The 14,207-nt window shown below is 42.8% G+C and overlaps 1 protein-coding gene across 1 annotated transcript; it reads right to left on the bottom strand.

Moving 5' to 3' along the window:
* Positions 1–519: 519 nt before the first annotated feature.
* On the bottom strand, positions 520–13,570 carry lyplal1 (lysophospholipase like 1). Its single transcript, XM_034102631.2, has 5 exons — positions 13,458–13,570; positions 9,811–9,910; positions 9,390–9,559; positions 5,661–5,776; positions 520–829 (listed from the first exon to the last, which is right to left on the bottom strand). Exons 1-5 carry the CDS (start codon positions 13,540–13,542, stop codon positions 590–592), a joined length of 711 nt encoding a protein of 236 aa, XP_033958522.1. The 5' UTR covers positions 13,543–13,570; the 3' UTR covers positions 520–589.
* Positions 13,571–14,207: the final 637 nt, after the last annotated feature.

The raw sequence follows: 14,207 nt of genomic DNA, 5'->3' as shown, positions 1-14,207 counted from the left end.
CATCAGTCCCACAGTAGGAGGCTTCATCATTTCATCATGTGCCTCTCTTCACATCGAGTAGCCGGTGCCCAATGACAGGATAGCACTATTTGCCATTCTCAGCCTCACACTTTGAAAACACTCAAATCTATCATGTTCCCTTTTTTGACTTTTCAAGGCACATTCAAATATTAAGGTCTCTACCTGCTCTTTATAAAAAAGGTCTCGAGATAACCTCTATTATATGTGCAGCTATATAACAAAAAAGTTACTTGTTTTGCCTTTCGAAACACTTTCCCATGACTCAATTGATCAGACATGGCCGTCAGATGTTCAATGTGAAACTCACTATTCGGTATATTCTTATATTCGGGAGGGGCCACTGTTAAATCTTACTGCCGGACCACTCCTGTCACAGCTGTCCTGTTTCTGCACTCTGAGACTCAGTACACTCACTGCTCTGTATATATGCACGTATAACCGCTAATTAAGTCGCTCTATATGAGTTACACATTAAATAAAGGACATACACACACGGCAAACTTTAAAAAAAGACACTGTTTTATTTGCAAAATAATACATTCTGTGAGAAAAAAAGAGGTAGGGTGAGTCAGGAGGAGGTGAGGGGGGGGATCTTTGTGAGGATCCAGCCCCTCAGCAGCTCCATCTCGGGCGTGGACAGCTGATGGTGCAGGCCTGGGAAGGAGTGGAAGGTGGTGGCCATGCCAGCCTTCTTCAGCAGCTCCGAGGTGTCCTCCCCCCACTGATGGAGCACCAGATCGTCCTTGGTTCCGTGGCACTGGAGCAACTCGGGGAGGGGGAGGTCTGCTCCGAGGCGCTCCTCCACTGCCTTCACAGGAAGAAGACAAATGCAGCTTTATGAATATTGTTAGATCATTTCATCAATGAATGCCTGCTCAGTCTTAAAGGTGCAGGACCATAATCATTATTACATGATTAATGGTTTGGGCTGGTTTATTTATTGCAAACAAATATTGGGTAGAGCTGAGATACATTTCAAATGCAACGGTCTCAAACCTTTGGTTATATCTCTCACAGGCTCCGCCCTCTACTGGACTCTATGGGTACTCCCCTCGATCCTATCATGCAAGCATTCATCCACTGAGACTTTCTAGACGTAGCCGGCCCCGGGGCGGGACTACCTGAATGCGTGCGCATCTCACCGCATAAAAGGAGGCCTCGCCTCCTTACTGTCATCCCTTTCTCTTCAGCGAGGCAGTGACACAACTGAGTGAAGAGAGACGGATACAAATAAAAAAACAATACAAAGAGAATGACCTCCTACATCACAGTGTTCACCGAACGGGATGGGGAGGGACCTGCCTGGGGAGGGCTATAGGTGGGCGCTGGTCTCTAACAGAGACACGGCACAGCAACCTCCTAGAGCTTCGGGCAGTAGTGTTGGTCCCCCAGCATTTCAAACCCTTAATTCGGGGGAGACATGTAATGGTCAGGAGCGACAACAGCACCACAGTGGCTTATATCAACAGGCAGGGCGGAGTTTTTGTTGCTTTGTTGACCACAGCAGAGAGGCTGTGGTTATGGGCTTCAGAGGTGGTGTTATCTCTGAGAGCCCTCCACATTCCGGGTCTGGAGAACAGGGGGGGCAACATGTCGGCCCCCCCTGCCAGGCGAGTGGGCGCTTCACCCGAAGGTGGTGAAGCGGATCTGGGCCCGGTTCGGGACAGCAGAGGTGGATCTGTTCGCCAGCCAGCGCAACAGCCACTGTGCCCTGTGGTTCTCCATGGCTCTGAGTGACGACCCGCCCTTGGGGGAAAGCTGCTCTACGTCTTTCCACCGCTGCGTCTCCTTCTCCTGGGGAGAGTGAGGCGGGAACGTCTGTCAATCATCCTAGTAGCGCCGGATCGCGTCAGGGCGCCGTGGTACTCAGAGATGACACATATGAAGGTGGGCCAGCCTTGGGCGCGTCCCCAGTTCTGGGGGGTGATGTCTCAGGAGGCAGGTGCAATCGGGGCGTTACCCACTCTGGGCCGTCCTCTCCAGGCTTGGCTGAGAGGGACAGGTTGAGACAGGGTGGATTGTCTGACAGCGTTATTCAGGCTATCCAGGCAGCTAGAGCTGGATCCACCACAGCCTGTTACAGGCCGAAGTGGCTGGGATTCCTGCGACGGTGTGAGGAGCGGAGAATAGAGCCCCTATCTTGTGAATTGGGATCTATTTTTTTCGTACTTACAGTTACTGGTGGACAGAGGGCTTGCTCATTCCACAGTGAAAGTGTATGCAGCAGCCATCTCGTCCTGCCATGAGGGATTTGACGGCAGGTCAGCCTTTTCTCAGCCACTAATGTTGCGGTTTTTGCGGGGGGTCAGGAGGCTGCGCCCAGTGGTGCACGCCTCCGCCCCGCAGTGGGACCTGCCGTTGGTGCTCGAGGCAGCGTTTCCGCCAGGGGGGCGTCTTGTCATTTGTTATTCAGCTCGGGACGCCCTGAACTCAAGCCGAGGGCGTCCAAAAATATTAATAATTCGAGAGAAGATCGAGAGTTTTTATCGCTTGAAATAATGAAAAGGAAAAAGTACAAGGACATCCCTCTGTTGGAGGGGCAAAGGAGTCTGGTGGGATTCTTTTTTTGGAGTATTGAAGATCGTTTCCCCAACATCGGCGGTGCCTGCTACAGGACAACACGGAACGATGAGCGGTGCTAGTGGAGCACGCGCGTGAGCTGCGAGCACCAGAGCCTCGCAGCGGCGAAACTGAGGCTCCGTGGTAAACTGTGGTAACATGAAGAGCCGTTTGGGAGCCGAAACGCTTTAAGAGAGCCGAGCGAAATGATCCGGCTCACTAACTTAAAAGACAGTATCTAAAAGGGACGGCTCGAGTCAAACTTCAAGCCCCCCCCCCCCTGAGAAGGCGTCCACCCACGCCTTCTCAGCCCTGGTCTGGCGGAAACACTGGCTCGAGGCTCTGGTCACAGAACCATAAGCCTCTGGAGCTCTCCTCCCTGAAAGCACTGTCTTGGAAGACAGCTTTGCTACTTGCCTTAACGTCAGCCAAAAGAGTGTCTCTATCGGTGCACCGGAGTTGTTTAATGATCCGGGGTGACCAGAGCGGGGCGACACTCAGACCGAACCCCTGGTCGAGGGCTATTCAGTTGGGGGGCTGTAATCTTCCACCCCATAGTGGGGCGAGGGAGGCTAAATTATACCTCCTCTGCCCGGTGCGTGCGCTGGCATATTATGTGGAGCGCACGGCTGCTCTTAGACGCACTGAACAGCTGTTTGTGTGCTTCGGGGGCGGGGTAACTGGAAAAGCTCTGTCCAAGAAACGCCTGGCAGGCTGGGTCTGCGAGTGCATTGCACATGCCTACGGACTGGCTCCTTTTCATCGTCTGTGCTTGCTGGGGCAACACAGGACTGGTGAGGAGGGAGGGGGGCTGTGGGTCAGTGGGCATCTGACCCCCCTCCCCGGGCATAGAGGCTGGGGGACTCTTTTCCCCCTGCTTTAGGGCAGGGGAGTCCTCCACGTCATAGCACACGGGGGGTAAGCACGTCAGGATGTGCTCTGTCAGCCGCGGTGAGATGCACGCGCATTCAGGTAGGCCCGCCCCGGGTCCGGCTACATCTAGAACAGGGGTGGGGAACCTCCGGCCCCCGGGCCGTATACGGCCCGCGAGACAATTTGGTACGGCCCTCGAGGTAATTTATAAACACACGCAAAAAAGAAAAAAAATCTAGAAAGCAAAAAAAATTAAACAAGCGAGTGCCTGTTTTTCCTGGCCAAGGTCAGGGTCCATGAACACAACACGAGCCTAACGTGTCATCACGTGGTATATGTCTCGTCTGACAGGGGTGCAGTTCTGACGGAGAGCACCAGAACGTGGCTCGGCACTTCAGAAACTGCAGTACCGATAAGGAGCCGTACACATGCCGCAGTTTTTGCATGGCTGTGTCTTTAGTTGAAAGCCCAGTGGCGATCTGTTCATCTGTCATACTGATCATACAGTCAATAACTGTGTTGTTATTAGCATCTGGTTAGCTAGCTATGCTAACGAATATAAGAAGCTTTTTCTACAACCAGTGAGGTAAAGGCACATCTTTATATGATCATTATAGTTAGAAAAAAATAAGAGAATAAAGTAAACAGGTATAAAATACTATATGACAGTAACAAAAAGTTGTTATTAATAAACAAGAATACAGTTTGAAAGGGGAGTGATTTGTAAATATGCTTACAGGTCTGTTTCATATGGGTGTTGAGAGATTATCCATAGATCTCTTAATGTTGCTCTCAAAGTGCACCAGATTGATGCTTTTAACTTCAACATTTAAAAAATCTTCCCCACTTAAATCATGTCCACATGGATAGGAAACTAAATACATTTGCACATTTGTGTCCATATCTTTCTGTTTTGGTGGTCATGCCACAACCGTGCACGTGCATGCATACGTGAGTCATGGTAAGATATCTGGATCAAGAGGTTGCTTTTTCTTTGCACAGCATGAAAGAAAGAAGAAATAAATGGGCTGTGATTTTAGTTTTTTTAAGCAGAGGTCAATAATTTGTACGGCCCTCGGAGGATGTTGAACAAATTTAAATGGCCCTTGAGAGGAAAAAGGTTCCCCACCCCTGATCTAGAAAGTCTCAGTGGATGAATGCTTGCATGATAGGATCGAGGGGAGTACCCATAGAGTCCAGTAGAGGGCTCAGCCTGTGTTTATATAACAAGGGTTACCATACATAACCCCTCGTTATTATTCCAAAGAAAAAAAGCAATTCCAATTTATCAGCTCTTTGGGACATCGGGATTTACTATTCCTAGAATAACTAGAGTCTAGTTAATATTTTCGTTATTAAAGATGTATAATTTTACCTACCAGCACATGCATACACAGTACTGGCCCAGCACAATCAGAGGAGTAAAGTCAATAAGCCTGGGTCCAACAGGAGTCCATAAAAATAAAGTCACAGCTGGCAGAAGTGAAGTTGTTGTAGGTAAGGTTTAACCCACACATTGGCATCAAGCTTAATTATCTATTATTCATGTTTCTATCAGCAAAATCAATAGAGTGGTGCAGTAATGAATCCAAAAACACACAAAAGACAGCAATTGACCAAATCCAGTTCCACTGTCTCTGTTTTAATTGTTCGTGGTACGATGTCTGAAATAAGGTCTGTGGTTAACACAAGCTGAATAGATTTTCATATTTTGTTGTTCGATATATGTCACAATATGGCAGTAAATACCCCACTCGTGATCCAGTTTCTATGCATCATTAAAAACAGCGGTTTCATCAAGTGACTAAATAAACGACTAAACGTCATCACGCCAACACGAGTTTGCTCTTAGCTTAGTGGGGGCAATGTGAAGTAATGTGATGTGATGCGATACAGTTTTTATAGCCTAAGTTTAGCTTTTTATTTCTGCTGATTGCATTTAAGTGGTGCTCAATATTCTGCAATTTTTATGTTGAAGAAAACCAGACGAGTACCATAAACGTTTTTTTGGCACAATGCTTATTTTCTGCAATGTGAAGAAATCCAATGGGGAAATCCTATTGCTTTTTGTCGAGGGAGCCCTATTGGTGCCAACTTCCCAGTCGGCGTACAAAAATACGCACCACTCTATTGTTCTTGAATTCCCGAGTTATACAAGTTACAATTCATTCCTTTGATTTGACAGAAACTGGTGGCTGGTGATGTACCTGATAAGCAGCAGAGTCCTTGTTGAGGAAGCTGGAAAGTGCAAAAACTCCCGCTACATCAGGATGGTACCGACACGCCAGGTGGAGCGCCATGGCTCCGCCCATCGAGAACCCCCCTTTGGTTAGGGACAAAAGAGAAAAGATCATCAGCTGGGAGCAATAAGGTCATTCTGGGAGCAGGTTTTTCTTCGGAACAGTAAGTATAAGTTTGATATAAAAAGTAATAAACATATTCATCTCCAAATAAGCAACTCTACAGTAAGTGAGGGCACTTTAAGCAGTCTATGGTGGAGAATCCTTCACTTTAAAAGAAAAACATTAAGATGGATAGTACTCCTCAGTTCCACATCATCACTTTTATTTTTGCCTTAGTATATGCAGCCAGTTTCATGAGTCTGTCCTTAATCTCACACAGCTGGGTACATCTGGGCACACTGTGCACATCTGGGAAAGTGTGCAAGTACCCATCATCCTGTCAGAGAGTGGAGGAACGAGGGAGAGTGAAAACAGAGCGGGAGGAACAGATGAAGAGGAGAGGTGGAATTCACAGGTCTCGCCCAACAAGTCAAATCAAACTGGCATGCAGCGATCTGAGCTATGGTTTAGGGAACGGACCGGTGTGTGTGTGTGTGTGTGTGTGTGTGTACGTGTGTTTGCTTGTCCACACTTATTCAAATAAAGCAAAATACTATCCGATTAAAATGATGAGTCTGGGATAATTCTGCTGCCAATTAAAAACCGACAGAAGGAAATTCAACAAAACCTAAGGGAGATTGCAGATATACAAATGTACTTAGGGTGACCAGGTGCCGACGAGTCACATGTGGGACAAAGAGTCACACAGGCCACACCCATAAGTAAATAAATATTTAGTTGATTGATTGACATCTGACACAGCTAATGGTAGCCTTCTCTCTCTTTCAAGACCATCATTGGACAAGGGCCACGTTTCGACTTGCTGAGCAACTGTCAATCAAATGCAGGACATCGTCTTAATTTTTGGGACATGGGAAAAATTATAAAAATGCTGTGCTGTCCCGCACAAAGCTGGAAATATACAGCATGATTATATCAGTCAATTTAAATAAATAAATAAATAAATAAGCATCAAGCACAAAAAAATCCAAAAGTTGTTGCCGTCAGTACGGACCATTACTGTCATCCCTAGCCGTGCCGAGCAGTGCGTACTGTCAATCAGGGCCAGCCCTGACCAATTTGCTGCCCTAGGCAAGATTTTAGCTGGCGCCCCCCCCCCCCAAAATGCAGACACTCAGTATGACTCGCGCATGCATGCACGTGCACGGTTGTGGCATGACCACCAAAACAGAAAGATATGGACACAAGATGTGTGCAAATGTATTTAGTATCCTATCCATTTGAACATGATTTAAGTGGGGGGTGGACCTAACCTCCTCTAGGGGGGTCCGGGGGCATGCTCCCCCGGGAAGATTATTATTTTTTAATAATGAAGTTAAAAGCATCAATCTGGTGCACTTGGTGCTGAGGTTAGCCTCTCAGTCTTTCAGGAGAGAGCTCTCTAAAAAGCTCTTCCCCCCTGCGGCCACTCGGCACTTACACAGTAAATTCCAATGTTAATAAAAGCTGTATATGTTTTTTGGCAGTTTGATTTATTTCAAATTAACACAAATACAAAATTAAAACCTATAATTGCACACTAAAACCATTATTTCCAAAAAAGATCTATTTCACATAAACCTCTGGTTTTTACTGGGGCTGGGGCAGTTCAACTCGTCCCAAAGGTGCTCTATAGGATTTCGATCTGGTGACTGTGGAGGCCAATTGAAAACAGTTAACATATGTTCAAGAAACCAGTTTGATATAATTTGAGCTTTGTGACATGGCGTGTTGTCCTGCTGGAAGTAGCCATCAGAAGATGGGAACACTGTGGTCATAAAGGGATGGACATGGTCAGCAACAATACTCAGGTAGTATTAAAACTATGCTCAATTGGTACTAAGGGGCCCAAAGTATGCCAATAAAATATCCCCCACACCATTACATTACATGTCACTTGTTAGACGCTTTTATCCAAAGTGACTTACATACTCAATGCTGTGGGCAATTCCCACAGGAGCCATTTGGGGTGAAGTGTCTCAGGGACACAACGACATGCTGACTACAGTGGGGTTTGAACCTGTGCTCCTCTGATCCAAACACCAACGCACTAATCCACTGCCTCCCATTACACCACCACCTTCAGCCTGAACCGTTAATACAAGGCCGTATGGATCCATGCTTTTATGTTGTTTACGCCAAATTCTGACCCTGATGTCAATAGACTTAAGAAGTAAAGCGTCTTGCCCCCCCACACACTCTCCACGCTAAACACCTCCACACAGCCGACCTCCTCAAAAACCTTTTCCATGGAAACTTGTGGCGATTGTCAGTGCGTGAGCGGGGGTCATGCCAGTGACTCCACTGAGTATTTATAGTTCATGACAAAATGTTATGATTTAGTAAGATAATATTTCAGCAGCTTCCCAGGAGCATGTGTTTTTTCACTCACTTTTCTCTGGAGTCCAGTCTTTCATGCACCCCCCTCACACACACCACAGTGTTCCTGTATAGTTCTATATTTCAGGGCTGCTGGGGGGTTCACCCTTTTCCCAACACTCTCAGCGGTTTCCTCTTTCATGTGCAGCCTTCACTGGGGGACATTAAAACCCTTGATGGCCTCCCATAAGTTTCCTGTGAGAACTCTTACCTTGCCTCAGCCATAATGTTTTTAGTACTTGATACTAGTGCTTTCACTCCATTGTTATTTATACGTGAACTTGATAAGCAGAATATTTGAGGCAAAGAGCTTTTTAGGACCTGAAAACCTTTTTAATCTCGGCTGGCAGCATATGAAAGAACACTGTAACCTGATGAAGTGCATTCTTTATTTTATATCATGACAGAGGGAGTGAGGAACAGCCAGGCTCTGTGTGTGTGTGTGTGTGTGTGTGTGTGTGTGTGTGTGTGTGTGTGTGTGTGTGTGTGTGTGTGTGTGTGTGTGTGTGTGTGTGTGTGTGTGTGTGTGTGTGTGTGTGTGTGTGTGTGTGTGTGTGTGTGTGTGTGTGTGTGTGTGTGTGTGTCGTGATCCAGTGAGAGAGCCAGCAGAGACTGTGAGGATGCTCTCTGTCAGCCTCTCACTCCCTGACTAAAGGAGCTCACTTTTTTCTAAGATAGTAAATTGTTATTGTGTTTCTTTATTTAAGTACAGAGTTGGAGTCAGGACAGGTTAGCTTAGCATAAAGACTGGAATCAGGTGGAATTAGAAAGCCTGACTATGTCAAAGGTTCAAAAATACATCTCCATACACCTGATGCTCAAGCTCATTGATTAACATTGTATCCTGTTTAAGCCATACAGAAACGCGTTACGGAACCTGATTGGTCAGAACTAAAATACCAATTATCTGCATGACAAACGGTGCCACTATCTGCACACAGAGAGATCTTGACTTCTCTAAGGGAAGCCAAGATACCATTTTTTTTACAAAAAAAACTGTTGAACGACGTATTGATTACATCTTTTGGGGTGGGCTAAAAAAAACAGTAAAGCTCCCAAATCGATGTTCTTTTAAATGTGTTTTTATGTCATTCTTTTTCACTTCTGAGTAGCTCAAGGACTATAGGTATACAGTTCTTACAGCAAAAGAACAAATAGCTATTTTGTTTTCACATTTCACATGCAGCAGAAGTGAAGTGAAAACCAGATCCATACCGATGACGATCCTGTGTTTGGGGATCCCAGCGTTGACCTCGCCCTGAATGATTAACCCCAGAGAGTTGCACATGTCGTCTATGGACTCTCGGTCCTCGGGGCAGTCCCTCGAGATCTTGTGACGGTCAAACCAGACAGTAGACAGAGCCCCTCGCATAGGGGTGTACGGCCTGATGGCATCAAGATGCGGGTCAGTGTTCTGCTACGTGGCTGCAGCTTTACTACAGGCACACTTGTATAATTAATGCAGTAAGAATAATTCTAATGACAAATGGGACAATGAAAACTTGTATTTCCTCCATAATGTTCCAACTACAAAGACCTTTTAAAGACATTACGTTTGAACTTACATTATCCAATGTAATTGATGAAGTTGACAAAAAAAAACATTGATATTTGATTTAGTCTAATCTAGACATACCGAGCTGGAGCTGTGGGGTAAATGATCCGGATGTGGTTGAAGGACAGATCCGGCTCAGTCACATCTCGAACCCAGGCTCTCAGCCCCCGTCCAGTGTCGCCTGCACATTGAAATCAAACAAAATTATACTACAAAAAATGCACAGCAGTTAATTTGACCATATGGAATCCATGATGGTTAATTTTAAAGCATTTACTTGTAGAAGAGGGTATATTAAAACACATATGACTGCAGCTTGGATTAGGTACTATATGTGAACATGGCTAACACCTCCAGTATATTAAAATAGTAAAGATAATTGGATATCAGTTATGTATTGCTAATGTTAACAATAATTTAGGTTAGGTATAGTTACATTACATGTCACTTGGTGTTCCTTGCTCGAAAACTTTGAAAAACAGATTTGGATATGGCCTGTTGAGGCATCTGGCTCTTTGACAGTGGACTGTACACTTGACTGTTGTTTTAAGGAGGTTTTTTTTGCTTGTGAGATAATATAAATATATATATTATATATAGATAGATAGATAGATAGATAGATAGATAGATAGATAGATAGATAGATAGATAGATAGATAGATAGATAGATAGATAGATAGATAGAGAGAGCTCTGTTTTCCAGCCTGACTCTATTTAATTTATTGTTTTGGTTGTGTGTGATTTAATTATTAATTTATTATAATTTGTTTTATTTATTATATATAATTGATATATTTTAATATTATTTCACATTTCATTTGCAATGTTGAATGTTCAATAACAAGTTATGTTTGAAAGGATGTACTTGAATTATTATTATATATTATCATTATGTCAGTGGTCTAAAATGGTCTTACAACAGTGCCGACAATATTATCGTTTATCGCAATAATTTCCAGAAAAATGTATCGTCCAACCAAATTAATTATCGTGACAGGCCTAATGGGAGGATAACATAACAATACAAAAAATGACAGTGTTCACTATCAAGACCCTATCAATATTGCAAATGCATGCAAAATGCATACCAAGCCAATGTTTGATCTTCTGAAGAAATGTATCTTAAACAGGGTTTAGATGAGGTAGTCCAGAATAAAAAAAAACTGCTATCATTATTATGGAAAAGTCTTTACACATGGAGTGAAGCGTCCTAAAACCCGGAAGTAAACTCCTTCCGGTTCCTTCGACAAAAAAGCAATGCAATTTCTCCATAGGATTTTGGAAAACAGCTCAAAATAAGGTCTGTGGTTGACACGCATTTAAGAGACGGATCACGTTTTGTTCAGTCGGATAATATCCACCCTACTTTTATAATCGTAAATCTAATCACCAGAAGCAAAATGCTAACGTTATGCTATAAACGAACTACAGCAGGGTCGCTGCTTCAACGTCACGCCAACTTAAGATCCATATTCAAAAATACAGATTCAAAATTGTACAAGCGTTTGTTTTAACAGTTTGCAGGAGGCAGTTACTTGCTGTCAAGCAGAACACGGGGAAAAACAAACTTGGCAGGAGTGTTTACGTGTTCGGTGTAATGACGTACAACGGCCTCGACAATGTCTGTAGTCCTATTCAGCCACTTGGTAACAACCATCGTTTTTCAGACACGTAAACTCTTCAAAAATCACCAGTGGGGTCACTGTTGATGTGTTTAATGTCGTAGAACAACACGTGATCTGTCTCTTCAATTTGTGTCAACCACAGACCTTATTTTCAGCTATTTTCCAAAATCCTATGGAGAAATTGCATTGCTTTTTGGCGAACCGTGGTAAATTTGGTTTTATATTGGACGTTGGATATTCGACACATTCGAAAAAATCTATTTAACACTGGCTTCGATGGACGATTTTTTGTCAAACCAACTTCGATGTGTTAATACAAGGCCCGCCTATATAACACAAAGCTTTTTTTTTCAAAAAACCCACCTTTTGATTTTATACTATTTTTTTGTGTTAAACAATCCTATAAATCTATTATGCGGCTTGACCTTTTCACCTACCCATGTCAAAACACATCTGATGAACTCAGCTAACTGCCCTACACTTAACACAAAGATTTTTTTTTCAAAAAACCCACCTTTTGATTTTATACTATTTTTTTAATGTTAAAAAATGCTATAAATCTATTATGCGGCTTGGCACTTTTCACCTACACATGTCAAAACACATCTGATGAACTCAGCTAACTGCCCTACACTTAACACAAAGCTTTTTTTTTCAAAAAACCCACCTTTTGATTTTATACTATTTTTTTAATGTTAAAAAATGCTATAAATCTATTATGCGGCTTGGCCTTTTCACCTACCCATGTCAAAACACATCTGATGAACTCAGCTAACTGCCCTACACTTAACACAAAGCTTTTTTTTTCAAAAAACCCACCTTTTGATTTTATACTATTTTTTTTGTGTTAAAAAATGCTATAAATCTATTATGCGGCTTGGCCTTTTCATCTTAACATTTTTTAAGGTGATTAGGCTACATGGAATTCTTTAAATGACTTACAATAGCTAAATATACATCTTCACATAAAACAACCAAAGGTTGACACAGGCAATAGTAATGAAAGTTACTTTTTTAATTATTATTTAAGCATTTTCAAGGATATGCCAACAGAAAGGCACCTCAGGACGACAATAATTCGGATATTACTAAATCGCTTCCATATAATATAAGGACTTCAGAAATAGTAGGCAAGAGGATATTTTTAACTGACAGTTGAAAACACTGTATATGTCCTATATTGCAACATGGTCAAAAAGACAAAAACAAAGAACTGTTATCAATTTTGATGATGAGGAACATTTTAACAGAGTGTTTGCTTTTTCTCATGCAGAGGGTACTTTTCTTTGTTCATCGGATGTGTTATGACATGTGTAGGTGAAAAGGCCAAGCCGCATAATAGATTTATAGGATTTTTTAACAAAAAAAAAATAGTATAAAATCAAAAGGTGGGTTTTTTTGAAAAAAAAAGCTTTGTGATATATAGGCGGGCCTTGTATTAACACATCGAAGTTGGTTTGACAAAAAATCGCCCATCGAAGCCAGTGTTAAATAGATTTTTCGAATGTGTCAAATATCCAACGTCCAATATAAAACCAAATTTACCACGGTTTTTGGCGAAGGAACCGGAAGTAGTAAAATGCTAACTTACTTCCGGGGTTTAGGACGCCTCACTGTGGCGCTCTATTGGGCAATAATAAATCACATCCAAAAAAAGACAGCATGATGGAATACCGTTTTCTATGCATAGCTCTGGTTTCTGTGGGTCAGGTTTTACTTTATTCCGGGTTTATATTGATGCTGTATCTTCCCTGTGTATTTGAATGTGTCCTTTTAACTGTTTAGTGCTCTGTTTGCAGTGCATTACTGAAACGTTGGTAACCTGAAGAAGGTACAGATTCCGGAAGTGGATCAGTATATATAAATTGTATTATTGGGATTAGTATGTCGCTATGACTCTAATATAGTTTATCAACCCTAACGTTACAGAAGCCAATTCTTTTTAAACTTCAGGTCATGACCGTGGTTTATTCTCCCTGAGCTCACACCGTGTCCGACACACACCAACAGCTAAACAGAGCAGTAAATAGCGTTTTTTGTAAATGAACAACATCCAGAAAATATCCCAAAGAGTCACTGAGGAGTTAACAGAGAGCTGAGCACCTGAGCCGTGCAGGAAGATAACCGAGGCAGTGTGTTTCCCCGCCGGAGACACGGCACACTTCTGAAGCTTCTGCACCGCAGCCATGACGGTCTGATGAAAATCTCGCGAGAGTGACAGAGCAGCGCTAAAGCATCGCGAGACACCTTACCAAAACCTTGGTTGGAAGTGGTTGCTTGAATGTTAAAACTGAATAATTTTGGAGTATTTCTATAAACTATGAACAACATTTATTCCAAATTAAAATATTGTCATTTAGAGATTTTACTTACAAAAAATGGCATTTATATAATAAATATATAGTGCACTGTTCAGGCATCAAGTAATTAAAAATAAAACAGGTTTAAACACCAACATTCTAGTGTTCAAGTTTAGAAATCAATAAGTTGTTAGTCGTTTACAGAATAAAACAAATGTGTTATTTAATCGAACACAAACCTGTGAACAATAAAACCAGATAAACTGATAATCACAGCCAAGCTAAATATTATTTTGTGAACACGTACTAACTGCTGGTGTTATCTTGATAAATAAAGCCTGTTTTCCAGCAGTGTGTCATACACTATGCAGTGATTGAATGGAATGTCTGGACGTATATCAGTGTAAACCCATGTGAGGGTCTTATCTAGCATAAACTTCTGCTGAGAGGACTGAAATTATGCTGAGAGTGGAGGGGAGAGTGCTGCTTTATATGGCCTGAAACTAATTTAGTTACTGTTTCCAGTCATATGAAATTATATTTATTTTGTTAT

This window comes from Pseudochaenichthys georgianus, chromosome 16 (assembly GCF_902827115.2).
Source record: "Pseudochaenichthys georgianus chromosome 16, fPseGeo1.2, whole genome shotgun sequence".
NCBI classification, from domain to species: Eukaryota; Metazoa; Chordata; class Actinopteri; order Perciformes; family Channichthyidae; genus Pseudochaenichthys; species Pseudochaenichthys georgianus.
Note: the sequence above shows the minus strand (reverse complement) of the source record. Positions and strands in the feature narration are given on the sequence as shown.